General features: G+C 34.0%; 1 protein-coding gene across 4 annotated transcripts in view; it reads right to left on the bottom strand.

The window, feature by feature from the left end:
- Positions 1-27500, bottom strand: part of LOC100747418 (tensin-1) — a 278060-nt gene that overhangs the window by 238904 nt on the left and 11656 nt on the right. For 2 of the 4 annotated variants that reach the window (XM_033322774.1, XM_033322773.1), the window contains exon 2: positions 14212-14292. In XM_033322774.1, coding sequence (XP_033178665.1) covers positions 14212-14292 — 81 coding nt within the window. Of the gene's footprint in view, positions 1-14211; positions 14293-23272; positions 23707-27500 lie in introns of those variants that run through there. The other 2 variants (XM_024370140.2, XM_024370138.2) reach the window with 2 other exon arrangements.

The raw sequence follows: 27500 nt of genomic DNA, 5'->3' as shown, positions 1-27500 counted from the left end.
AAGCTTTGCTATATATGAAATGTAAGAACGTAACTGCTGATATTTTACACTACACAGCTACCGATATTTTAACGGATATTATGCGTATTTTTAGAAATCGGTTTCTTATACTGCCTTATGCAAATGAATTCTAAAATATTCCAGTCGTCGTATTGCTCATTTGTGATTTTTATCAGTATTAAGTAATACGAGTCTTCAAATTCATTCGTAAAATAATAAAATAGTTTTGTTTGATAAATAGCCTGATATTTGCACCGTATATTATGACTACGTGAAAATCACATGTGAAATCATGAAATTATCGTCACGCATTTACTAGGATACAATGCTTACGAGGAAAGCTTTTTGTGTTGACAAACTGCCTCATTTATCTCAATCGATAGAAAGAAGTCGGCACTTTCTATACTATTGGACGTTATGATAAATTTCCACTCGTATATCGCCATTTTTTGCCCCACGATGTACGATACAGGCGTGACAGCTCAGAAAATTATTTCGATTAATTTATTCGAATGACCCATTCACCAAAGAAACGAACTGCAATTTGTAACATGAACTTTCATAGTTTGCAGTCGTTCGTCATCGATTGCGTTATGATATTTTTTGTTAGCTACAGAAATATCACTCGTTATGCTACGACAAAATGTTATATCGATTAAAAGTGCGATCTATATTTCATCGAAATAACGCTATTACGTTACATTCTCATAATTTAAAGGGAAACAATGATATCTAAAGTAATTTTTATATATTTATTGCTTTATGTGAACCTTTATATTTTGTATTTATATTGTACAAAAGTTTTTTAATAGATTACAGAATGGCGAGAAATATTTTATTTCCAAAACCTTGAAACGTTAGACGTAAGAAACTGGTATTCTAATAAACAGATTTTATCTTCGAAATTAACTACCACATTATCCATTTCACTCAAAAATGTAGGAATTATGTATCCACGATACCATCTTAATTGAACAAAAATGGTAAACTTATGATTTACATGTGAATTCAATTATTTAAAGTACGTTTTGCGTTAATTTATACATTTTTTCCCTATCGCTTGATATTGTAAATATATTCCGATGTCGCATGACGAGAACATCAAATATAAATCAGTTTCTTTTATGATCCAACCGAACAGAAATATTCGTATTCACAGGAACACAGACAGAAGGCTGAAAAGAAGAAAGTCGTTTTATGCTAATATGCCGCGCCACCGAGGAATGTGTTTATTGGATTTTTCTCTCGATCGAATTACATTCCTCCGTAGTACTGGACCATCGATTTGATTTTAGATTCCAAGAACGAGACCGGATTCTTCTTCGAGCCAATTTTGCGCGACACAACACCATCATGTCCAATTAATTCATGCTGTAACGACAATGCTTCAACTTGGGTAGGAAAATCTCAATAGGACGTTCGATTCATCTGTACGTGTCGAGGATTATAGAATTTATTTCGTGCATAATTTGTTTATATTGCAAGTTGACGCAATTATAATAACTTAATACACGTTCTTTTAATGTGGTTTCTAATCTGGGATAATCGTGGATTCGCAAAGCGTGCAACAGCTGGATACATTGCGAAAAATGCAGACTGTCATTTGACAGGAGGTGAAAGCGGCCAATGTAATTGGCAATTACAGCAGGTGGCTTTGACAACCTTCCCGCGACACTCGAAATTTGTCCCGGTTAAAGGGACGGATGAAATTGTTCCCAGGATCGTTTTCACCTCGACAAATGAATCCTCGTTAATCTACACCGTCATTTTTTTTGCTGCGCTTCAGCTAAATGTTCTCAATTTAATTCGAATTCCAGGATATAGACACGAATTAAACCCCTTTCTATTTCCAGCAGGAATTTTCATTTGGCACAGATTGCAACTTTATGGCCAGCGTATCACGTAATCGATGATAAAACGAAAACATATTGGAAACCAGTTTATTGTCAATCAATACCTAACACGAAAGCTTCAAAGCAATATGGGATACGAAACGAATTTCATGAAATCTCTTCGAATACAATTTTTGAGATTTGATTTGAATAGGAAAGAAAAAAGCACATTAATAATTATTATAGCTTTCGATTTATCTTCTCTTATATACATTTATATACAATTATGATTCTCTATCAATGGAGAATTCCTTCGGTTTAACGAAGGTGCGAAAGAATTCCTGTTAATACACGAAATCGAACGATTTTGGTTTTTAAGTCATTCATATAACATCTTTTTAATCTCGTTAGAAATTTTATCGATAAAATTCATTTCAAAAGATCAGAGACGAGTTGATGTTCACATTTCCATTTCGTTATTGCTATCTATATCGTGTACGAAAATAATAATAGCGCTTCTTTTTATGAAATTTATAGGATCTAAATGAGAGAAACTAACGAGAAAAATATCAAGCAAATCCTTGGGATTATTTTTCATAATCAATGCTAGAATCCAAAATTCAATAATATAAATCAACCGAGAAAAGATAATAAATAAAACGCTGCGTCAACGCAACGTCGGTCTTCAACTGCTTAAATAAAAGTGGAAGATCTTGTTTTTATTCCCATCCTTAACAAAACATTCATTTTATATGGTACAACGTAGCATGTAAATTCTTTGCACCAGTCATCACAACCAGATATCTCGTTATGGACAATTTTCTTTCGATACTTCTTTAATCGTGCTCAATGTACAATGCAAAACGAACAATGCTAAATAGCCGATGTACTGCGTTATTAATGCAAGCACGTACCGTCCAGACAAAAACAGAATAACATCAAGCAAAGGTAAACAAATATCAGCAATCTCACCGATGCAATAGATATGGCGGATACTTTAATCGTGGCCTTCGCGTTTCAGGTTAGCTCGTCAAATTTATATCCCAATACGCGTGCAGTTGGCTTCGATCGTTTCTCGCTTTGCATTTTTATCATTCAGGCATCATTTAAAATTTAGCAAACACGATTTTATTTCGTCCGAGCAAATATTGATACTCGTGATACCCACGGAATCCGGCCGATAATAATCGAGTTTCGTTTATTTGAATCGGATCCCGATTCTGCCGCTTCGATCAGTTTCGCGAAAGAAGAGCACGGCTGGAAGAAAGAGGAACACGAACAGATTAAACGCCACGTTCCAACTAACTAGAGAAAGATGAGTCGAGAGCGCGGACTGACGATATGGAAACGACCAAATAATCGAACGCGAATTGTCGCCGCGTGTTTTATTGCTCATAAATGCCGGCTACGATAAAGTACTTTGCCCAGACAACGGAAGAAAATTTGCTCATCACATTGGGATTGCTTAAAAGTAGACAAACCAATGGAAAAAAAAGAAGGCTATACGTACGTATGTTTGGAATTAATTTCTACTGGAAAAGCTATAAAATTTTTTGTGAAAAATCTAGTTACGAAACAAACGTAATTGCTTTTTCGCATGGAAACCTTTACGATTGCGTTTGTTCCGGTAAAAGACAAAGCGTAATGGCATTCGTTATGATAAGTACAAAGTTGTGTGGAATGTGCCAGAAAATTATTTCGTCCCACGGAATATGTATTAATTAAATCACTGATAATGAAATTAAGTTTCGTTTGCTTTCGTTGCATCTGATTTTAATTAAAATCCCAGCGGTCTATTTGCGGACGCGATCTGCAAACAAATTTATTCCGCGGGTCACAATGCTTTTTCATTGTGTAATTCGTAAAAAAAGCATCAAGATAATTATGAAATCTGATTCAGCGTTTGAAAGCAAAGAAAATTCAGCAAAAACTGAAACCGGGCTTACGTGCATATTCTAGACAATTTTAAAGTACGTATTTCGTTCTTCACACTGTCATCCTTAGTTGCAAGTCCTATCCGTCCTAACTGTAATTTCTAAATGTCCGAGTAAATTGAAGTTTCGTCGTTCTCTCGCGCTGTCCCTGTTTTTCTTTGCTCAATTTGAAACATTTACTCCTCGCCTTCCAACAATCTGTATAATATACGTACGTTCACTGAAAAATATAAGAAACAAGGGGAGCTTTACATTTTTCAACGTAACTCGAAAAGTGAACAAAATGTTAGATTGGACATTCCGATTAGGGTGGACAATATAAACAATCCTGAAGAAAAAAAAATTGGGCAGAAGGAAGAGTAGCTCCGAAGGCTTATGCTAATCGGGGGAGTTTAGTGATATCGAAAAATGGTTTCTCCAAAAGTGGATGAAAACATTCAACATTCTTTTATTTCGCTAGATATGATTCGTCGTGCGTGAATAATTAGAGTGCACTCAGAAATGACGCGTACGGTCCTGCGTAGCTTCCTACAGAAAGATTTTTATGGCAGGAACCGCGTATCGTTTTCGCAGGGAACAGGGAGGAAACTGGAGAATGGAAAGGGGCAGAATACGCTTTATTATCTTCTGCAAAACACCAACCCATCCCTGCACATTCTACGAAACAAAAGGGACAAAGGACGCAATCGAAATATTACGAAGACAGAGGGAAAAAAAATTAGAGAGTATCAGTGAGGCTATAAAAGAAAAGACAAAAAGAAGGAAAAGCAAAGTAGGATAAAGGATAAAAAGTGGATGTAACACGGTTCGGATGTAATCGACGTTAGTTCCGCTATTGAAGTCAGTATTACTTCCGCGAATGTTAGTTAAATAACGTTCTGAGCGTGAAATTTATTGTTTCTGTAATTTTATCATTACAATTTCGAACGATGTAGAACTTCTAAGAAGTAAATTTTATTTACCTTTGTGTATAATAATTACAGTACAGTAATTATCTAACCAAATATATTGACTTACTCGTACATTTACGACTTTTTAAAAGATTGTCATACTATTTTGACTGGCTTAAAAGATCGATGTACAATCAAGTTTCTATGTGAAACATACTGTTACAGTATTTAACTAATATTTAACGTTAATATTATATTTTCAACACTTTCTCCTTTACTTCACACCAATAAGACTCTTTCAATTATGCTCTTCATTTTAACTCTTAACTTTTACAATTCCATTCATTTCTTAGAAACTGTAACCTGATAGTACATATTTTAATTAGAATTGTAACCTTTTGATGATATGTACTGTACAATGTGCTGAAAAATAGCCTCCTGCATTATTGAATCAACATTCTTTTTGCAATTAAGTTATTAAGTTGCAATAGACCTGAGTGCCGTATAACGCGGAACGTATTTTGAGCGTTATACAGCACCCAGAGCACAAAAGGTTAGAATGAAATAAAAAGTTCTTTTTAAATATAGCAGCGAACAATATGAATTCCACTTTATGTTCAAACAATGAAAACGTAGAATTTTCCTCATTATATGTATAAAATAAAATAATGTGAAAAAACAGGAAAATTAAAACCTAACTATTATGATGACGAAAGAAAGAGAAAGTTATGGTCGTTTAAAATTCCATCGATATTGCTTTTCGCATGCTGGTATAGTTTTCTTGTCAATTAAGTTTTATCCAGCTTTAGAATTTGTATACTTTTTATTTGCAAATGTTCCATTTGATATTATTTCTTTTAGAAACATATTCTACTTTCATTTTTATTGTCCAAATTGCATTAGTCGAGAGCAGTAACAATTTTTTCACGTTATAGGATTACGTACTGGCTTACACTGTATTTTCTAAGTGATATCGTTGCGTGAAAATCATTTGTATAATTATTACTTTTAGAAAAATCGCTTTCCAAAATAATCGTAAGATTATTCACAATATATACACAGTTTACTTATTGTTTAAAATGATTTGACGTGTCAAACTATTTACAATAAATAGATAATTTATAATCTGTAGCCCAACCAAAGGTATTCATAAATTATAACGCCTCTCTTCTGTTTTTAGTTTATATTTAGTTCGAATTCATTGCCATGACAATGTACATCCATCCCATTACATTAATACTCGAATATTGACGTTGTCCGCCTTATGTCACTGATGGTGAAACACATCGCCCAGAAACAGCTTTTTCATGCACGACTGTATAAATTTTATGCTGTATAATATAGTAACATACAATGACTTGCATATCACTTTTCTTACTGCTGCTATAAAAATCGACCTTTGATATCATAGCATATTTTAATTTTGTTAAATAAGTTTTTCGTACAAACAGAAAATGTTAATGAAATCGAGGGACTTCTAACGAAAACGATCATTGTTAAATTTTTTGATTGTTTTGGTAATAACGCATTCTAGTATACAGAAGCAGGACTCAGAACATGATGGAATCGACATTATAAAAGATGATCTGTATGTCAACTTATCGTCGAATAAATATTAGCAGGTCTTATAAAAATCTGTCTCGTGATGTCCATTTTATGACATTACGATTTAATTAAATGTAGCTCTTCCGCGATATAATTGCAAATACACTTACAGAAATTACGTGATACGACGAATATTTCGTTTAGTAAACTTGAGACGCGCGTACGAAGAAGAATTAAAGACGCTAGATTGTTCTTTTATTTTTCCGGAAGAAGATGTTCCCTAATCCCAACCTAATTATTCTACGGTAAATTACTTTGTTTGCGAATACATCTAATACATGCTATACAGATACGATATTTTAATGTAGCCAGTAAGATTCTGCAAATGCAAAACTATAAAATAGAACTGGATCGTGCTGACACTGGTGTTGTCTCATACCGGAAAGAAAACTGTATTTAAATTAAATTCTTCATCAATTCCGAACTGATAGCGCATTTAAATTTCAATTAAACTTCGAGTGTATTTGATTCAGTTTAATTAAACTTCAATCCTCTCGCATTATTATGAGAAGTTCTCATTGTTTGCAATCTATTTCCTTGATTGATTTCCGTTCTTACTTTCCTTTTTTGCGCGAATTCCCTTTAAATTTTATATTCTACTCAGACGCGATTTACGCAATTTCACACTCATATGTGTATTTAGTTAAACCACGTGTTTCTTTAATAAAGTTACAGCATGAACTTTACATAGTTGAGTAAACGAGTTACACGCTCAAACATCATCGAAATTGCCGCAAAGATCTTCTAAAACAAAGATCGACTGGAAAAAAATCTCGTAAGTCATTTCCATTCTGCTTTGTCACGGCTGTTGCCTCTTTCAGCGTATCAATTACTCAACCTCTTCTCCAAGTTCTATAAGATTATACGGCGAATGTTACATAAATCAATAATAAATGAATTTCTCCTCCATTATGACCTTGAATGAAGTTCTCCTTTCGTTAAACTAGCCTATTTACGTCGACAGCACGGTGAAAATACAGGGTGGTTTTATTAAACGGAAATTCGATGATCACAGGAATTTACATACATTTGGCTGGAACGCGTAGAATTTTAAAGAAGCGCCGTGTAACCGGGTGCGTCGAAACGTGTTTCATTAATTTCGAACTCGGCCACGAAGACATACAATTTAGTGCGCGCATGGGCCCTCGTGCACCTTCTCGTAGAACCCTCGTCAATTACGCTTTTTATTTGCGTTAAAACTTGTTGACCTTGCCCGAGACTCGTCTCTGCATATCTTCTTTATCCCGCTTATAGTATAATGGCGTTCTACCAGCGAGGAATCGACGAAAATTGACAAGTTGCAAGACGAGCAGGCAAGAGAGATGACGACCAAGGATACCGAGCGACGATGAAATTATTTTACACACGTTAATTCGTATCGATAACGAGTTACATGACGTTTGCGTGACGCAATTCACTCGACATCGATAGCGTGTACAATAATTCTTGTAAATACTTTGACGAAATATTAATTGCGTCCTTTACATTATCGTCTGCCTGTTTCAAATTCAACTTGAAGTATAAATTATCGTTGTTTTATTAATATTTTTCGTTGAAAAATTTCCATACCTTCAAGCTCCGATTGTAATAGAAATTATCGTTGTTTTCTTTTTACCATTTATTATTTACAGTCCCACCAATCGTTAAATTAACAATGGATTATTAGTGACTCGTTGTCAGCTAAAATCATAGGTTGAGGAAGAATTAGTTTGTTTCAAAAACTTTGGCACTTTCAAATACGCAGCATACTCGAAAGAAAGCTCGCTTCACGATATGTATTTTACATAACATACGACGTAATGATGCTTTAGCCTGTAATAATCACTAACTCATCCCACGCGATATTTCATCCACTTATTGACGCATCATTTTACGCCTGAACTAATATAACCGCTCGAAGCTTAAGCACGTTACCTTGCACTTCGTATTAACAGATGTAACGACTTTCAAGTTTCGTTAACCGACATCTTGTTCCCGACAAGCGTGCTTCCTTTCACTTTAATAGGAGCATATGCAACGGAAGCCGCAAGTTCGCGTTTCTCGACCCTTTAAAGCGGAGCTCTTTAAGTTCCTTTTCAGCTCGGCGAACAGTTTAAACTCGTAGAAGCTGGTTTCCATCGATATTAATGATTCTAGCGGTTAACCTGGAATTCCATTGACGAGGAGCACATAAATCCGTGGTGGAAGGTAATACGTGGAAAACATCGAGTCTCGCGTTGAATTTTTGGATATTACGCCGAAATTTCCCCGAGGGATCTCTTAACTGGCACACTGGTATTTTTAAATAGCACAATAAAGTTTCTGGACTAGTATAATGAAATTTCTAGCTGTCACGGTGTCCCGTAATTGTAGAGCAGTGAAATTCGGTTCAGAAACTTCTTTAATACTTTCTGGTATAAAGCGAACTTGAGAAACCAGTAAACGTGGACTTATATATATAGATATCCTGTCCAAAATGTTATTGGGCTGATTTTAATATCAACTTTCTCTGTTGTTTCTCCGAGATATTAGAAACTAAAACAACGGGTATATGCGATGCTTGACACGCTGTCTAATTAAAAATTGATACTATTTTACAAGGTAAAAAGTGTAAGTATGAGTTATCCAGAGAATCTTAACGAGGATGTTAAATGACTGAACGATTCCTTGAGAAATATTTGCAAGAGATTTGTCAAGTTCTCAATATTTTATTCCATACTAATTAAATATTACGAATATTTTTATGAACCGCACAAACTGTCTTGGAATTTAATTATTTGAAACGTGTATTCTGGTGTGTGGTGTTATAAATGTGTATGCTTGCTTCAAATGATACAAAGAATAATATCTTTGAACGTAAAAGTGGATGTTACTCGTTAAAATTAGCAGGAAGAATAATGCTCGCAAAACACATTCAAGCGTTGTTTCTTGTTGTCTTCAATTTATAACCCTGAAGGATCTTAAAAAGAAGCTTCTCACTGTCATAACTCGAAAAATATATTTTGCAAGTTGTGTCATTTCTCCAACACGGATACCATATCCATATGTACTGTGAATTATTAAAACTATACTTTTTCTTTAAATATCTGGATATTCCTCCCAAATCTTACAACACATTTATTACCTCGAACTTATCGTTTGTACTGAATTTTACTTGAAAGTAAACCTCGCAAGAAAGAAGTGACATGAAAATTCATAACGGATAATAAAAGAATATTTATAGAAGGAATGCATTTTACTAATTGAGCAGATGTCTTATTTGTATACCTACAAATAAAAACTTTATATTCCGTAACAATTTATATTTCCAGCTGTAAGTAATAGGGTTACCCGTCTAAAGCATTAAAAACATGCAATTCATTTCTAATTAAATTTTCATTTCCGTGATTTTCAGTGAAAATTTTAATGCAACGTCTTGTACTCTCAAACGAAATTATCTCGCTTTCCGCTCCAGTTGCATATATGAAGTGAAGTTGCATTTATTTAAGTAGTTTCTCGAGTAGCCAATACAACGAGTACGAGAATAAAATAGAGCACAGCTTAAGCATGTAAAAACGGCGAGCTGCATCTCTCACTTGAATTTTCCTTCGAAGGATCAGACTTGGCTGTGTAAAAGGAAAGAGAGAAATTTGCAGGAGGAAAAATCGGACATAAATGGGAAAGCTTTACTTCCCTCTGGTCGCTACGATGAAGAGAGGTATAATATTGTAGTAAACACAGACTACTCAGCAATCTGGTTTATGCTCGCCTTTTTTCACTCCTTCTTCTGTCCTTCTTTTTCTTTTGTTTCCTTCGTCCCTTATTTGCACATCGTATTGTCTTGTAAACCGAGGAAGAAATATTAACGCTCGGTTGACACTAGTTGCGAGCCTGCCTTTTAACGAAATAATGGTTTCTTCTTAAGCAAACCGTACAGATCAGATTTTTAATAAAAAGGTAAAGTAAACGGGATACATAGTGACTTAAGCATCTCCTTTGGTATACAAAGGTAAAATTATTCCAATTTAATGGTCTTCAATATTTAACAGATTTTTGACTTGCATATCTTTTTTATCGGTATAAGAGAATTTATAAATTCGCTGTATCCTGTATGCATATTGTTATGAACTTGGTAGAAAATGGAAATTTAAAGTTTTACTCGCGGAACAATGTCGGAAGAATGTTTCAAACAAAAACAATTGTTTTTATATTGTAATAGGATTCAGGTCGAATTTTAAATTCACATTTATGAAAAAACGATTAAAAATTACACGAAGATAATTATGTAATTTACTAAATATGTTGCTTGACATTGTTTCAATAAAATATTTGTTAAAACAGATAGATGTACAGTAGTTTAAAAAGATTTACTTAACGAAGATATTATTAGTATTTCAAATAGGAATTTATTTAATTTTAATTATATCCTGTACAACACAATGTTATTCGCGTACATAATCTCTTTCTCTGTTCTTCTATTTCCCTTCCGACACGACGTACTGACGCAACATTGTATTGTGCAGGGTGAACAAGGAATTTCTCCACCTCTTTTATCTGCCTGATTTTTACACCATTTACCTTTACCTCGTGCTTTAAAACCGCCTAGAATCGCAAGTACCGCATATTTCCGCTCTATTAAACTGAAGGAACGAGCGAAGAAAATCAAGATATTAGTTTCCACTGTAAAAAGCGCAGGGACAATTTCCTGTTTGCATGAAAGCATATAGAAAGGTACGTACGATCAAATAAAAATTGACCATTAGAGAAAACGAACGAAAATTATGACAGTTTAATAAATAATACAATAAAGCATATTTCTATTATTTAAATGAATTATAAGCAAGTCTACGTTCATTTTATCTTCTAATGAAACTCCTTACAAATAAGCATTGTTCGGTTATTAATTTTATAATTTACTTAGTTTTATCGAGTAATCAAACAAAAAGAAATGTACAAAGACAACGTGTTATTTATTGCCCTAAACGTATGAATAAAAATAAAATCGTAAGAGAAACAAGATATTATTATCGAAATTATAATGTAACTCTATGAACTTTTTATTTTAAAGTACATTCTATAGAGTGTGATTATTGAAAATCATCCAAGGAGGAATACAGGTGTCGCAATGCTTTTAGTAAACGCTCATATGACTCATACACTGTTGTTGCGTTTAAAATATTAAAATTCAAGAGAAATACGATATACAATTTCTAATTCTATCTTCGAGTTCCTTCTTCTATACTTGCTTTCCTATCGAGTTTCCCTAGTGAGAGCCATTTATGTAAAATATGGGACAGGACATGTATGTATAAAAAGGAACATTGGTTCACTGGTATCAGCGACTCCAAATGATTCTGGTTGCGTCTTTTATTCACTCGAGTGTGATTTTCGCCTCATTTAGTCCCGGCATATAAAATATGAACGTTAAAAGGGTGATGAGATGGATACGCATGCATTTGCTGCGCGCTTACGCTAAGCACAGCTTTACAAGTCGAATCCACATAGAGAACAACTGCAGACTGCGCAAAAGCCAGGCTAACAACGAATAACTTTCATCCTCGTATATGCAAAGCGAATGCATTCTGTGATCCTATAAACATGCAATCACAGCCAATGATAAAGATTGTCCCTTGGGCATCTAACGTGGAAGGTAGAATGCCAGTTTTGAATGTAAATGCATTTTTTTCTGCGTTAAACATATATTTAAACATGACCATCTTGGTTCCTACGAAAATCTTAATTACGTATTTTATCTCGTAGTTCTGTTCATTGATCTTTTAATTAACGTGGAAAGAATAAGTGAAATGAATGAATGGATCGGGTGAATCGTGGTAAGATAAGTAGAAATTATGTAAAATGACTACAAATAGCAAAACTGGTGTATAAATAAAAGAGATTTATAAGAAAGAAATTTTTGGATACTGTCGTTATTAAATATAAAGCTAATCGAGCTTTCGTGAAATTAAAATTATTTATATTTAAGTTAGTATATATATATTGTATATTATATAATATATATTATTTGAGTCTTAAAGAGTTTCAAGACAAACAAGGTTACGTGGAGGTTCGTTCAATTTCGAATAGTAAATCAAGCATGTAAAAAAAGAGTTTAACTTTACAAATATAAAACGCCACTTAAATACCTTAGCGAAATTTTAGAATTTACGTGAGAGACAGAAGATTAGGTTTCAGCTATGTATACCGAATTTAATCCGCCGGAAGTAATTTAAGAAGACATGTTGGTCGTGTTTCTGAGAAACTAATTCTAAGCGAATTTTATACATGTACGTATATTTAGAACATAGCGCCATACATATCTAATATTTAAGTTACTTTGTTTCTGTCTAATGAATATAACAAATATCTGAATTTTTCTAACTCGCTAAAAATATTTCCAATATTTTCTTTATATTCAATTACTATCGCATAGTGCGCTGCACCGAAGGTTAGAAAAAAAAACAGTTAGAAGAAAAATATATATCCTACGTGTATTCTAAATATACAAAAATGTACAGAATGCACCTAATATATATAAATGCACAAAATATCTATAGTCAACTTGTTACAATGTCTATAGAGTAAAACAAATCTCGATTTAGCGCGTGGCAGCAACGAGACTCAGAAGAGAGACAACTAACCGCTGCTATAAAAATATATACGTAAAATCAATGTTATTGCAAATTTTCCCTCGAGATTAACGAAAAGCGGCAATTTGGAACAAGCGAAGCTAAAACAATGTTCAAGCTTGGAAATGAATATACATATGCTGGTAAAATATTAACATTCGGATAAGCAGCAAATGAATAGACTGAGCTCGGAAAGCAGAGGCACGGTGATATCTTCGGCTTTCCTTTTGGATGAAAGAGGGCGGACCGGTAACACGGGAAGCAACCGCGGAGTGTATTCATGGAAATCTGTCCATCAGAGTCTAATGGAATACCACCACGACGAAAAGTGCCACGAGATATTCTTTAATGCCTTCATAAAATTCAGGCTCATAATTCCCGTTTCACTGGCACGTACACGGCTCGCACACGACCGTGCAGACACGTGCGTACACACACGCAAAAGATTAGACCGACAACTCTCTGGCACGAGTTGCTCTCGCTCCCAGGCAAATATTCAACTCTGATGAAACTCCAGACCGAAATTCTGCTGATCCCTTCAGGGTCGGTAGTCATTACTAGGTTTACAGTAATAACGTAGCTTACAATAATAAACCTGGTGAACGAAGTTTATTTCGAGCCGCAAATCTGTTGTTTGATTCCCTTGCCACGCGGCTATGAACCCGGTAAGTTCAGACTAATTAGCTGAAGGAACGTAGCCGGCGTTAATTGCGTCACGGCCTGTTCCGCAACAGACAATTCCCTCGTTTAGAAAAGGCTTCTGGGTAAGTGCTACTAATAGACGTTTCAGTTATACGAGGCAACGCGTTCGATAAAAGCTGGATCGAATGATTGTTCCGACAATTTCTCTGTCTAGCTACATATAATCATGTAGTAGTAAAATAATATCGAAGACAAGTGCTAAAATGTTAGATCCGACATAAAAATAATGTATAATGGAGATTATTTCGAAGGTGATGATGTCTCGCATTTGTTTAATTGTGAAAATACCATTTTTATGAATAACGTCACATTCTCGTTATTGAATTTCAGTACGCTAGTTAATACCGATTAATGCATAAAACTTGATTCTTCTTTTGACATGAATATAAAACTTGAGATTTATCATACATACAAATGCGAAACACAAATGGGAAAGAAAACAGTTCGCAGTATATCGATCCATTACATATTTCGAAACCTTAATGATTCTTGTTACGACGCTTACAGTACAACTACAATAATCTGTGTTATTTGTATGTGTTTACGAATAACGTTTATATAAGTCACAAGTTTTATCGGTAGACTCTTCTCAATGCCTAAACGCTCATTTCCTTTTCAGAATTACTATTTTTCAGAAAAAAATTTTGTCTGAAAGGGTACTCACTCTAAGGGTCTCCAACTGGGAGCGTACGTACTCAGCTCGGCTGGCAATGTCGGGAATTGCCACAGGAAACGAACCCATGTACTGTAACGAGAAAAATGTTGCCTTAGTATTGTGTTTACAGGTATTTTTGAAAACTAGGAAAGTATTACAGTATCTATAATTATGCTATAAATAAGCCATAATTATGCAAATAACATACAGCATATTAAGGAAGCAAATTGATTCGTCATAGCATTGATATTAATTCGGTATGTTACTGTTTTCTCGTTTACGTAACACGTTATTCCGAAAATGTTAAAATTCGATTTTTATCAAAAAATAAAATAATTCTCAGATTAATTGGGACGATAAATTAGTAATAAATATAGCGGATGATATATGATTATTGAATTAGACAAATTGTCTATTCCTATTTTTTCATTTAAATTGATTTCAGATTATTAGAACTCGTTAATTATGTAACAGCCTATATTTTATCCCGTTAATTGCCTTCTGCGGTACCGTACAAATTGATAGCCCCCCGAGAGAACTAAATTACCGAAATATGATTTTTACGAGCTTTTAATCTGCTGTTTTAGCTCGATTACCAGTAGTATCTTTATACTAATTTCTGGTGAATCACTCTCGGCTATTATCGTTATGATACACATGCGTGCGTTCGAATAAACTTCTTTTTATATTTCCGTTACGATTTTCACTCGTTTTACGCGATAATCCATAAAATAAAATCTTTTTTATTTTCATGCATGATGTTCATCCTATTAATTCTTAGCATTTCGTTCATAAATAATATATTCGTACGAAAAGTAAAAAGAAAAGAAATTTGATTATTTTATATGAATGTTTTTTCAAGTACATTTCGCATATTTCCGATTATGCAACAGAGATCAAGTATTTGTGAACGATACGTTCTAACTTTGTTACAAACTCTACAACTACTTAACATTAAAATCAACGAAGAACATCTCTCTTTCGCTCCACGTGGAAAACTTAAATCTTACTTCCCACATCAAATTAGAGCAGCGCAGGCAAAGTTCATTTCTCCAGGGCTACACCGCTGCAAACGATTGCTCGCCACGGTAAAGTGGAATAGGAGGTATAGTGTGATTGCTATGGCACGAGGTTTGAAGACTAAGGCGAGGTTTCGAAATTATACGGTACTTGATTTTCTGGCCAAAGGTAGTCAATGGGTGTCCGAATTGTTGGGCCAGTTTCTCGAGAACGATATACAAGGGTCGATTGTTCGCTACGAAGTCACGAATTTGCTGCGAGCTACAATGTTTCGGCAAAATAGTTGGCGCTCAACGATGATCTAATTACCGAGTTTCGACAACGATGTATTTCAGAGGCTAACGCACTTTCGTACAAACTGAAAGTACATACTTCTGAAACAAATGCAGAGACATAAGTAACTTTAATTCGAGATAAGCGAAAGCCAGAAACGTTCGATTTTACTACCTTCTCCGTTAAATATAAAAAAATTTATTCTTCCTTTTGTTTTACATTAATTATTTTTCTTATAAAAGTCAATGAAACGCACACAGATTAGTTATTTAAAACGAATAAAATTATCTAAATAACTATCCGGATGAAAAAGAAACGTTCTAATAAATAGAAAGACATATATATTTGGTAATGTACATTTTAAGCAAAGCTATTTCAAAATATTAGGGGAAATATTAGGGGTCGAAAGGGAAAAATAATTGTACGATTATAACCTCATCTTAGATTTATTATATTTATCTACTGACATCGAAGGTAAATGTTATAATATATCGGTAGATATACAATTACTAATACACAAACCTCCAATATTATGCGTTTAACATTTTTTAAAAATCTTTAGAAAATAACAATGAATCATTTCGATGAATTGAAAATAACAAACCAGTAATCGATATTATACTACAACGTTTAAAAAAACTGATTTATTAATAATAATCCACTTCACCCTTCAAAGTTTAATGCTTTCGGCAAGTATAATACTTTCTCAATTTCTGCCAAATATTTCTTCGCATTTAATAGGGGTTGAAGAGGTCGACTCAGCGAGGAAAACATGAGGGTTGGAATACCAGAAAAGTTCAGCACAATTTCGTGTATCCTTCGAAGGTATCCTCTTCCTTGATCAAACACGCTGTTTGATGATTATACGGTCGATAAAAATAGCGACCCCTCTTCTAACGACAATAAATAAAACTGACCAGAGGGTAAATTGCAGAAATGTAATAAGGAACGATAATTAATACAATTTCGTATCTACAGTCTGTTCTTCACAATACATATGTCGCCTTCGTAATTGAGCATACCGTGTTGATAAATTACTAATGACATCGCTGCTGACATTCGACAATTTTAGTTCATTCAGTCTACAACGCAATAAAACTTCGATTACCGGAACGCTAGTTAATGAAACTATCGATTATCGAAACATCTATCAATGAGAAATTTCGAGGTGATTTCCAGTAAGAAATATTGGAAAGGATAAATATTGAAAAAAATTGCTATATTCTTATTCGTATAAATATAATTACTAACGTTGATATTTATAAAATAGGTCAACATAAATGAAGCTTGTCTCACGCGAAAACAAAGTTATTGACTTATCCGATAGAGGTACGTTTTATATGAAAATCCTTTATTAACGTATAGAATTATCAATAATAAGGATATGTTCAGTAATGAACGTAATAACAACTTAAATTAGCAGCAAACTAAATATCAATTAACGTTTACAAAAAATATACGAATCTTATGTTTTTAATATCGTTTAAAAATGCATTCGGAGGAAAAAGCGTAGCCGAACGTTACGGTGAAAAAATCCATTTACACAGATCTAACGTTTGATATCAGTCGTTGAAATTATTGAAATTCTTCTCATTGTGTTTTATTGTTTCGGAATTTTCAATAAATAAAACATTCGAAGATGGACCAATTTCCTTTTTTTTTTTTGTTTTTGCTTGTTGCGCGAAATATAAAAATATGAAGATATGAAGATTGGAATAACGTTTGTAGAGATAAAATAAATGTCCTTATAATATTGCTCTGCACGCCGTGCAATGCGCAGATAATCGATCGAAATTGAATTTCATACAAATTTAATATCGCTCGTATTATTTCGTTTACAAAAATGAATTTGTTATGGAATGGTTTCACCAACGGATCAATAACTCTCCAACGTGTACACGGTATAGACTCATTAAAATGGGAAAATATTAAATATATCGAAGAAACGTTATACCCAGAAGACGAGAGCACGGTTGGTTGATTTAATTGCAACACGTGCAGTACATATAATTTGCGTTTCTATCATGATTTCCATGTCTGAAAATCTTTTCTCCGAGCGCGAGCGGCACGGCATTTCGATTCAGATACTCGTGCCGCAAAATAATCCCTGCTTTAATCCCCCCGGATGATTCTCATTGTTGTTTCATCGAACTTCTCTTCGGGAGGATCTCCTCTCGGAATCACAGGGATTTTCCAGAAATATTATGCCTCTCTCCATATAGCGGAAGCGACCTCTGAAAATTCCGTGCAATATCGGATGCACCAAACACAAATAATAATAATAATCGTGATTGATATTTCTATGTAGATACGATACGAAGTCGTATACGCATACGAGAGTACTATATGAAACTGTTCTTTCGTTACGTTAGTCCTACTACGCATATGTTTTATCTCGATGTATATTGGTATAGTATAGGAGACAGTATTGAGGACGTACCGAAGGATATTTTGTATAGAAGTCACATAATAATTCATGATAATATGGAATTTAAGGATACTGGAAAACTAACAAGGAAAAGTATATGATTTATTTAATAGAATTTTCTTGTTTTTATGGCATAAATACGGAATACTTTTGAAAAATGGAATATGATGTATAAGAAATTGAGATTTGTGTAGAAATAAGTGGATAGTTTAACAAACGTTAGGTTTCTCTAACAAAAGTTTTCTTCATCTTTTTTTACATTTCACTGCATTTGATTGCAATTCCTTTATTGTATCTTATCCCATACAAACTTCAAAACATGAAACAAGATACGGAAATATATTGACAAATTAACTTTATAAATAAACGTTTTATTTTGTCCGATATATAGTCTAAACTTAAAAACAACGGTACAACAGCAATTGTATTTACGGTATAATAGATACTTAAAACTTTGCTAAAGATAAATATCAAATTTGTCGAACAAATTTAGATTAATAACACTTTAACGAGAACCGAATCCAAACGTAGTATAAAATTCGTGCACGTTTGTAAAGTGTTAATAATATTCGATAATTTTCTGAAATTATCTTAATAGCGAACAATAGCTGTCACATAAAGCGTAGTCGATTTCAATAAATTTTGTAATAAACGTGACGCTTGTAAACTCGTGTACCAAGGACAATTTATCAATTTAATCGCCGTATTAAATTAAACAACGAAAATTGCTAAGGACTTGGAAAAATTGCAGGTGTCTTTTGCTTTTTCTACGATGGTTTCGACAAATTTCTATTCGCGTGCCGATCGATTTTATTTTTAGAAAACCTGTTGAGGACAGTGAAATAGACCAATTGAGCCATTATACGGCTACAGAATTTAAATTAATTCTGTGCCGCGAAATCCGCAAACAATGAACACGGCACTTTGCGACATAACGAGGATAGAGATTAATAAATGTCAAATATCTTATCCACTTTATCAGTTTATATGAATTTCAATCTCATAATTATCATCCCATTATTGATTGGTCTCTAGAAGAGTTCTTCATGAATTTGCAATTGAATTTTATCTTCTTTTCCTGCCTAATACGCTCTTTGCATTATCGCAGTTTGAATTTGAACGATTTTGTTATCTAAAAGATATACGTGTACTTATGTTTCTTTTATATCTATTCTATTGCTTAATTTTCTTCGACGATTCTAATTTCCTAATACTTACAGTTTTGAATTCTGATTCTAAATGCCACTTTACATTCGATAAAAAAGGTTGTGCTTTCTCGTGCCACTTATGTTATGTTATATATTAACGTTATTTTCGTAATGTGTTTTCGTAATATACACGTCCTATCCGTAAGAAACTTTGTAATTTATACTCTAATGATGTCATCAATTTTTCGTTACCCTGCGATTTATAAATGCGCGTGATATGTAAGAAAAGAAACGTGCTTTCTCAATTGTGAAATATACTTAAACATAATTCAAATTTTTTAATCGATGACTATATCTTAAGCGAAAGAACAGACACACGATTATTAAGAGGTTCAAATGATTATACAAATTGTATATTAATTCTGTCAAACAATACATTGACTAGTATCAATAAAAGATTTTATAATAAGAAAACAATTATGTTCTAGCATATCAAACTGTAAATGCTTTCGTAGAATTACTGTTTGTGCGCTGGGTCGAATGTATTAATGGCCAACCGTCTCGCGATAAGACCGAAAACGATCAATGGATTACCATAATCGTGGAATTCAAGATTTCACTCGTGTTATCTTTACGCACGATCAGTCTTGTGAAATTTCCAACAACGGTTATGATTATTATACCACCGCAAATATTTCATAAATTTTACTCGCACCAAGTACAGCAGTTCTACACGATGTCGATATGAAATCATTTTCGTAATAGCACTGACACACGATAGCAGTAATTTCATGAAAAAAAGAGAGAAAAACTCAGGTAGAATTATGACAAGATGAAAGATAAAAATATGATTAATTGATTCAAACTAAATTTATACTAACTTTCAGTATACACAAAACGAATACAAACACACTGATTAAAACGATTTTAAATAATCGGTTATTTAATCGTATTGAAGGATCGATTGTGATACATGATTATACTGAATACACCCGAGTCAATTCATAATAAAAACTAAAAAGACTTTTGCTACAGTTATTTTTATAATACCCTTTTAAAATACCTTTAAAATTTCTTCAAAATGTTGATTTTTACGGCATATTAAAAAATTATCGAAATCGGTGCTAGGGGTAAAGTTCCAAATAATTAGTTAATTTATTCTTTACAATTATTTTTTATTTTTAAAATCTATGTTTATTTTCAAGTTAAAAGATCTAAATTTAAATTTAAATCTTGAAATTGAACATGATTTTGACATAATTTATCCACGCAATTAATTCTTCAAATATTCAATCATTACTACATTATTACGTATATGATTACTAGTTATTTATCAGTTAAGTTAGTCTTGGTAGATTCGATTATACTTTTCCACGAATATAATTATTTCATAGAAACGAAGGAGAAAAGAATGTGTTCTTGGTAGCATATAAAGAAGATTCATGTTAAATTAGGGGTGGCAGTCCCATTGTGACAATCAAAGCTAAGCTGATTACATTAATTAGAATTATTAACGGATGAGGTCATTTCTTTGTTTGGCTATCTCTTCTTAAAAGTATAGCCGCTTCCTAGAAGGATAACAAACAAGAATAAGATAATTATTCTCTTCTTACAAGCATGGCATAACTATAGTTACGGGCATAATAAATTCTCTTCTAATAATGATTTAATACAACTTTAATTCGAACATAGTTTTATTATATGAGATAAGAATAAATATAAAAAAAAATTGAAAGAAATATAGGAAAAATATTTATACGTAGGTAATATTTAAGTACTAACATATTATGGAATGTCGCATAAGTTAATTAATATATGAAGTTGAAGCTAACGAAGTTAAAAAGAGAATACAGATTTTCGACGATAATATATAACGTATATAAAATATTGGCACGCAGCAATGACGTCTATTTCTAATATTTTTACGGGGTTTATGAAAATTTTTATTAAATCACCTTTTACATATAGATGTGCTTCTTTTACAAGTAATATCTATTATCATGCGATTTGCAACTTAAACACATCCCTAAAAGTTGTACTTTATCATTCATAAACTTGTATATCTTTTTATTAATTTTTGCATAGCTATTTGCAATGATTAGTTAATTTGACACAGTCTTGCTTCATTACTTGTTTTAGTATTTTACTACAGGCTATGAAAGACGATTGTCGACAAGACGCGCAACATGTATTGAGCCTATTCAGTAATATGAAGTTAGTCTCTCCATGCGTGTAATGAGGACGCAAACTTCAATCGGAAATGAAAATAGATTTTACTTTTCACATGTTGATTTTCGAATGAATGTTATGTCTCTCGTACGTATATATTTGCAAAAACGTTGTCTCTTATATTGTTAATACACATAGGTTTAGAATTATCATTATACTAAGAATATTGCTATCAGATTGAACAATAAATTCGTTCGCACCTTGAAGAATATTATAAAAACGTCTTTTACTTAAAAAAACACGATTGAATTGATGACTCAATCGAATATAATAAGTTATATACTCGTACTTTTAAATAACTTTTAATACACAATTAACATGGTAAAACATCTTCGCTATTAGTATTATAAAATTACCAGCAGTTTTCGAAATTACATACAGTTCAAACCATACGTTCACTTCGCATAAAAATAAAAATTTTAGAAACATGATATACAAGTTTTGTTAAACATTTTCACATTGTAATATCCATTTCAGGGTTTCATTATATTACATTATACTACTATATAATTCTTCATAGAAATTCATAGAGCATTCCAAAGAATTTATCATCAATCAATGTGTATCTACTGTGCCCTAAGTACAACATCCTTAAGGGCTGCTATAAATTATAAGCAATTTTCTTTCAGCCTCTGATCCTTTCTATATATGAATCTGACAAATAGATGTGCAGAATAAAAATAGAAAGAGTGACAGAAGCAGATAAACAACGAAGAAGGCAAATAGACATATGCACGCGCTGTTAGACAGACAAGACAGAGAAAGAAACGATGAATGGAAAAAGGAAGTGTACGATAGACGTTGCTATGGAACAGAAAAAGCTGTTGTACGTGAGTTATGGCATACTCTCAGGATGCGTATCGCACATTATGAATCATGTATGTTTTTTTTAGTTTTCTGAAGGCGTATACTTCTATCATACTTTGCTATTTCAATCCGTCTGCTGAACCTGTTAATATGTAATACGCATAGCGACGTGAAATCTCGGTTGTTACCTCGATTAACGGAACAATCTTTTACTAGGAAATTAATGGAAAAGTCGGGAATGATTCCCTGTAAGAAAAATTGAAAAACCAGATGAAAATTGAGAGAAGTTACACATTTTTACCTAAATGTTTTGCTTCCTGCTTAATATTAACATTTACAAAATAGTTCAAAATCTTACTCGTATGAAAGCAAATTTATCTGATCATCCGAACATCGTGTGTCATGTTAGTTTGGATAATCAAGTTTCTACTGTATCTTCGATATTAAAACGTTATTGGCAATTAGAAAATACCGTCGAGATATAATTAGAAATTACAAGTGTTTAATGAATAAATGAATTCAATGATAATTAAGATTTTCAGTAATTGAGTTATTTACTTCATTCATAAACTAGAAACATCAGTTTCATGATAAAATATCAAAATATTAAAATATTCTTTCAATTACAAGGCGTTTTGACAAATTCTTTAACTCTTTCGTTTAAACTGTTTCAAACTTCAATCAACAAAAAACGAACAGGAGTAAAGGAGAACTGGAGGAACATTGCCTCGAAGGACGCCATAAAATATCTCGCAAATAATTTTAATTTCCTAAACCCACATATTAGTTTAAAGACCGGTAGCCCCAATGGTCGTAACTATACGTAATATGAAAAGCATAAATCAGGCAACCACAATTTCGGCTACAATTTATATTCGTCGTTTAACACGCCCTTAAGACTAACCTGTACGTTTACCTAATAATTCAACGAGATAATAAATTCCATCGCCTCCCTTTCTGGCCACGCACTCTTCCGAAGAAAGGATAACAGCGTGAAAACGAACGCGGCAAACGAACTCTCCAGCCGAATTAATTGAAGCAGATTGCAACGAACTGCGAACAGTTCGTTCTTTCGTTTTCGAATGCACCCCAAAATTCACGCGTTTCCTAATTTGTACGACTGTATCGGATGTTTCGGGGAAATGGAAACACTTCGGACGCCTACCTGTACACCGTTGAATATTTTCAGAGTGGCCTCCGGCATCTTGACGGCTACGTCCCCAGCCTCTTCTTCCTCCTTTCCACCCATGGATGTTTCAATTATCCCTGTCTATTCGGTCTTTTAATTGCATATTTCGTTAATTGCTCGCCGTCTCGTTCGCCACCGATCAACCACCTGTCCAACGCGCGACGTGCGCAAGTAATCACTCTTTTTCCGGTTTCTCATTGTTACAATCACATACAAATAGCCAAATCACTAAACACGTATAAAATTTCTGGACTTTACTTATCTAACACGTTATTCAACAGGCTAACAAATGACTCAATCCTTTAATCGCGGAATATTTAAAATTACATCCTCGTCATTGGATTTTTGATCACTCGCGATATTTATGTAAGAAAGAAATTGTGTAACTTAAACGTTTGATCGTTAGACCATTAACTTGCATAGCGAAGAAACTTAATTTTCTCTGAATATTGAAAAAGAAGAAGAAATTCCCTTCATAGCACGAAACGTACATTACAAATTTTGAATAATATTTCGACGCGTTAACACTTATCGCTATCGCGCGATATCTCGGAAACTGACGCGATCTTCAAATTTATAGTAACGCACATATTCATTTAACGAAGATTAATCTACGAGGACGATGTTCTCCCCCCTTTTTTTTTCTTTTGCTATCGCTTCTTTCCTGCAGTGAAAGAAACTTCTGAAGAGAAACTTGGTCACTTTCACCGGCCACTTTTGCACAACGATTCGTTCAATTTTGCGAAATCATAAAGGAGTCCCGCGTTGCCGTGCGCTCCGCGGAGGTATGCACCGTGGTCACTAATCACTGTCACTTTCGTCTAAACATGCCCGGCGAACGCTCTGTTCCACGCCACTTCTACGCCGCAGAGACCTACGCGATCACTTTCGTGTCATTAATCCTGCTGACCACGAAAACTAGTTTCGAGAAACGCGTTCAGGCGTTTCGCAAGTGGACTTGAACGTAGTCAAGTGAACAGCTGCAACAAACTATTCGCGATATTTGAAAACATCGAACGTCAGTCCTAATCTACTTTCGATTAATTGATTCCAGTGAACGCTCGAGTTCAATAAGCAAAGAGACGAAATAACTTATGGCTGGTTCAAGTCGTATCATTGCGAACTTTATCACTCATGTTCCTTCTACCGAGTATCGTAATTTACAGTCGTACTCCACTACTTTGCCTAAAAACCAATTGGAATTTTAAAAGTCGAGTAAAATTATGCTTTCCTGTATCGAAGTTGATATTGTTACGAGTAAGATCGAGACAGAAACGAGAGGCTAAATGTGGTATCCGCTCGTATCGGAGTCGAAGGGGCAACGAAGCAATGAATCACGTTCGAAAATGGCCCGACACGCTCCAAATTGCTCCCGGTAGGTGTTGTTTCAGGCAAAAAGTATGCGCGTTTCCTTCGAGCCTCGTTTCGAGGTGGGTTTGTTACGTTATCACCGGTGAAATTGCATCCCCGGCACATTTGCTGGCAGGCATACTTCGTCGCGCTTACCGAACTCGGTCACGTCGCAACTGTTGACATTTTCGTGTTCTTAGTCTTGGGAGTCGTGACGAAGAATCTTGACGCAGGATGGCCGGAACGTTGTGTAAAACGTGAACAGCATTCGAACTGACCCCGATACATTTTGCAACGAGAGATTCGCGGGTGCATCAATAAGGTCGCGCCTCTGGATCTTTGATCATTGGCAACAAGATTTCTATCTCGCGTTCGTTCCGACTGTTTCGTGGCTCGACGTTTATCTCGGCCAGATGAAAAACGCTAATTTTGAGTATCCGACAACGAGCTATTTAAGAAAATAGATTACACTTTTAAAATAAGTTTGGCGGCAAAGCGAAATTTTAAAACAAATTCGCGTGATACTTTACGATTAATCCTCTGCGAAAGGTATTAATAAATAAAACGTCTACGTACAAAGTGTCCAGTGTTATCGAGTACGTTCGTGATACGCGTGAAGGTTCCATGAGCACGCGAGCGATGATTTTTAACGCGAAAAGCAAGTCGTATCGCGTATAGATATTCGTGAAATCCGTTTTAATTAATCAACACTCGTTTAATCACAGATTCTTGGCCAGTTTCATTAATTATCATTCATCTAATTAAGTATATGCGTTATAGTACGAGTTTCATTGGATTATGGTATGCGCTTTAATTACGTCGACCATTCAATTCAAACACGATTCCTCGTAATATTAATAATAACGATGCAATCCTATTTTAAATTTCTCACGGAGATGCAATTTCAATTAAGCATTTTATCGAAATCCGACATGATTTAACGTAACACGTACCAAAATCTCTCCTCGATAAATCATCGATTATCATGATCTTGCTCCAAGACTTTCCCCAGTTGGGTTTTTAATCGATCATTGCTCCGTTACCTCTCGAGAGACATATATTAATTAGAAATCGTTAAAACAACCGTACTCCAAAATGTCCGTTTCTAAAATGTTTCGTCATTAATTCATTCTAATGATACATTTCAACATGCTTTGAGGAGAGTGTACTTCGTTTCGAACTGGGAGAAAATTGATTACTTTCCTGACTTAATTTTTCCTTGAACGCGTATCATCATAAACGTGTATCAATCTTCCGTTATGTAAGATTTATCGATCATACGAATAATTTATCTTTATGTGAAAACATCAATTATTCTCATTGATATAATTATAATATACCGGCTATTAGTAATAGCATGATTGCAGAAAGTGTACAATTCTACGGTATAATCAATTTATATTTGAATTTTTGCTGCTTCTTTGAATAAAACTGGCGATATATTTTATGATCTTTCATAATCTTACTTTGTCAACTTCGCTTTCAAAGCTGTGAAAGTAAACAGTTAAGAAAGGTACATATGTCATGCGTCAACGATGCATATGCATACAATTGAGTGAACACTTCACTAGTAAATTATGACGCGGATACATTGACAATATTCTACAGGTATATGGACTGTAAAGCAAGTGTATATAATTAGCTTTGATTTGTGTATCATCTCATATTCAACTTTAAATCAGATTTCTTGCAATTCAATTATTACGATTTAATCGAAATTCGATCTTTAAAATATCGTCTCGTCTTTTGTTCTAAAAATATTCTCACATATTATACAGAAGATAAAAAGCCAAAAGTATAAATATCGTAAAAGTTTGTCAGAAGTTAATGGAATAGAATTTTGAAAATATTAACAATGTTTCGATATTCGTCACCTAAAAGACATACGTTTATAATAATTTTCGTAAGGTTTTCGTAAGGAGCATCGAACAGTTGTACCCTTTCTTTCGAGCAAAATCACATAATTACACACGTCCTGACTAATTAAGACGAAATAATTACTTCTTTAAACGTTCACCAATAAGGTTTAATTATCCACTTATTAAGAAATCCTGTCAGGCATACATGGACTCCGGCAAAACAATTTCAGCTGTCAGTTCTACAGCGAACACTACATAATAATATATTTCATCGCTTAACCGAATAAAGGAATCCCCCGTCGATCAAGTTACACACACTTAATTCTAGCACCATTAATCAAGATCAACCAATCCTTTCATTAAGTGTGCGCGAACGTCATTTAATTGTCTACTCATCCAGAAATACTGGCGCGCATGCATTGTCGAGGAAAGCAACCCTGTCCGTCAATCTTGAAATGCCATTTGCATAATGATGCCTTTCATCGACGTCGTTCAATGGAAAAATATGCTTGCGCTCTTTCATTAAATCCGCTTAATGACGTATCAACAGTCGTACGTTTGTTTAATTCGATCATGGGTGCTTCACCCGGACAAGAAACTCATCACTGTTTACAATTACACACTGCACATCAACGATGAAACTATAACGAAAGAGGACTCTTTATTTTTCGTAATTCCCACTATGTAATTATCTCTTATCTTCCTCTAGAAATCCTATCATCCTTCTAGCGTAGAAAATTCGATGAACATCAGAAAGACCAACGATATTTTTATTCGCCGTGAAAGATTCGATTCTCGTTCGAGAATTTCAACGAATTCCAAAAGACTGGTCTCGGACGTGCATGCATACGAGATCAGCAGCTATTCTAATCGGGTGACCGAGGTGTGCACAACAAGCGTATCCCCGTCGATGTTCGTGGAAGGCAAAAGAATCTGGCGTTCCATGTGAAAACTTAGTCTAGAGTCGCAGGAGTCCCGTATGCTCGTCGACGAAC

The sequence above is a fragment of the Bombus impatiens genome, unplaced genomic scaffold (genome assembly GCF_000188095.3).
Source record: "Bombus impatiens unplaced genomic scaffold, BIMP_2.2 scf_0665, whole genome shotgun sequence".
NCBI classification, from domain to species: domain Eukaryota; kingdom Metazoa; phylum Arthropoda; class Insecta; order Hymenoptera; family Apidae; genus Bombus; species Bombus impatiens.
The sequence above is the reverse complement of the archived record's forward strand: the minus strand, read 5'-3'. Positions and strand labels throughout refer to the sequence as shown.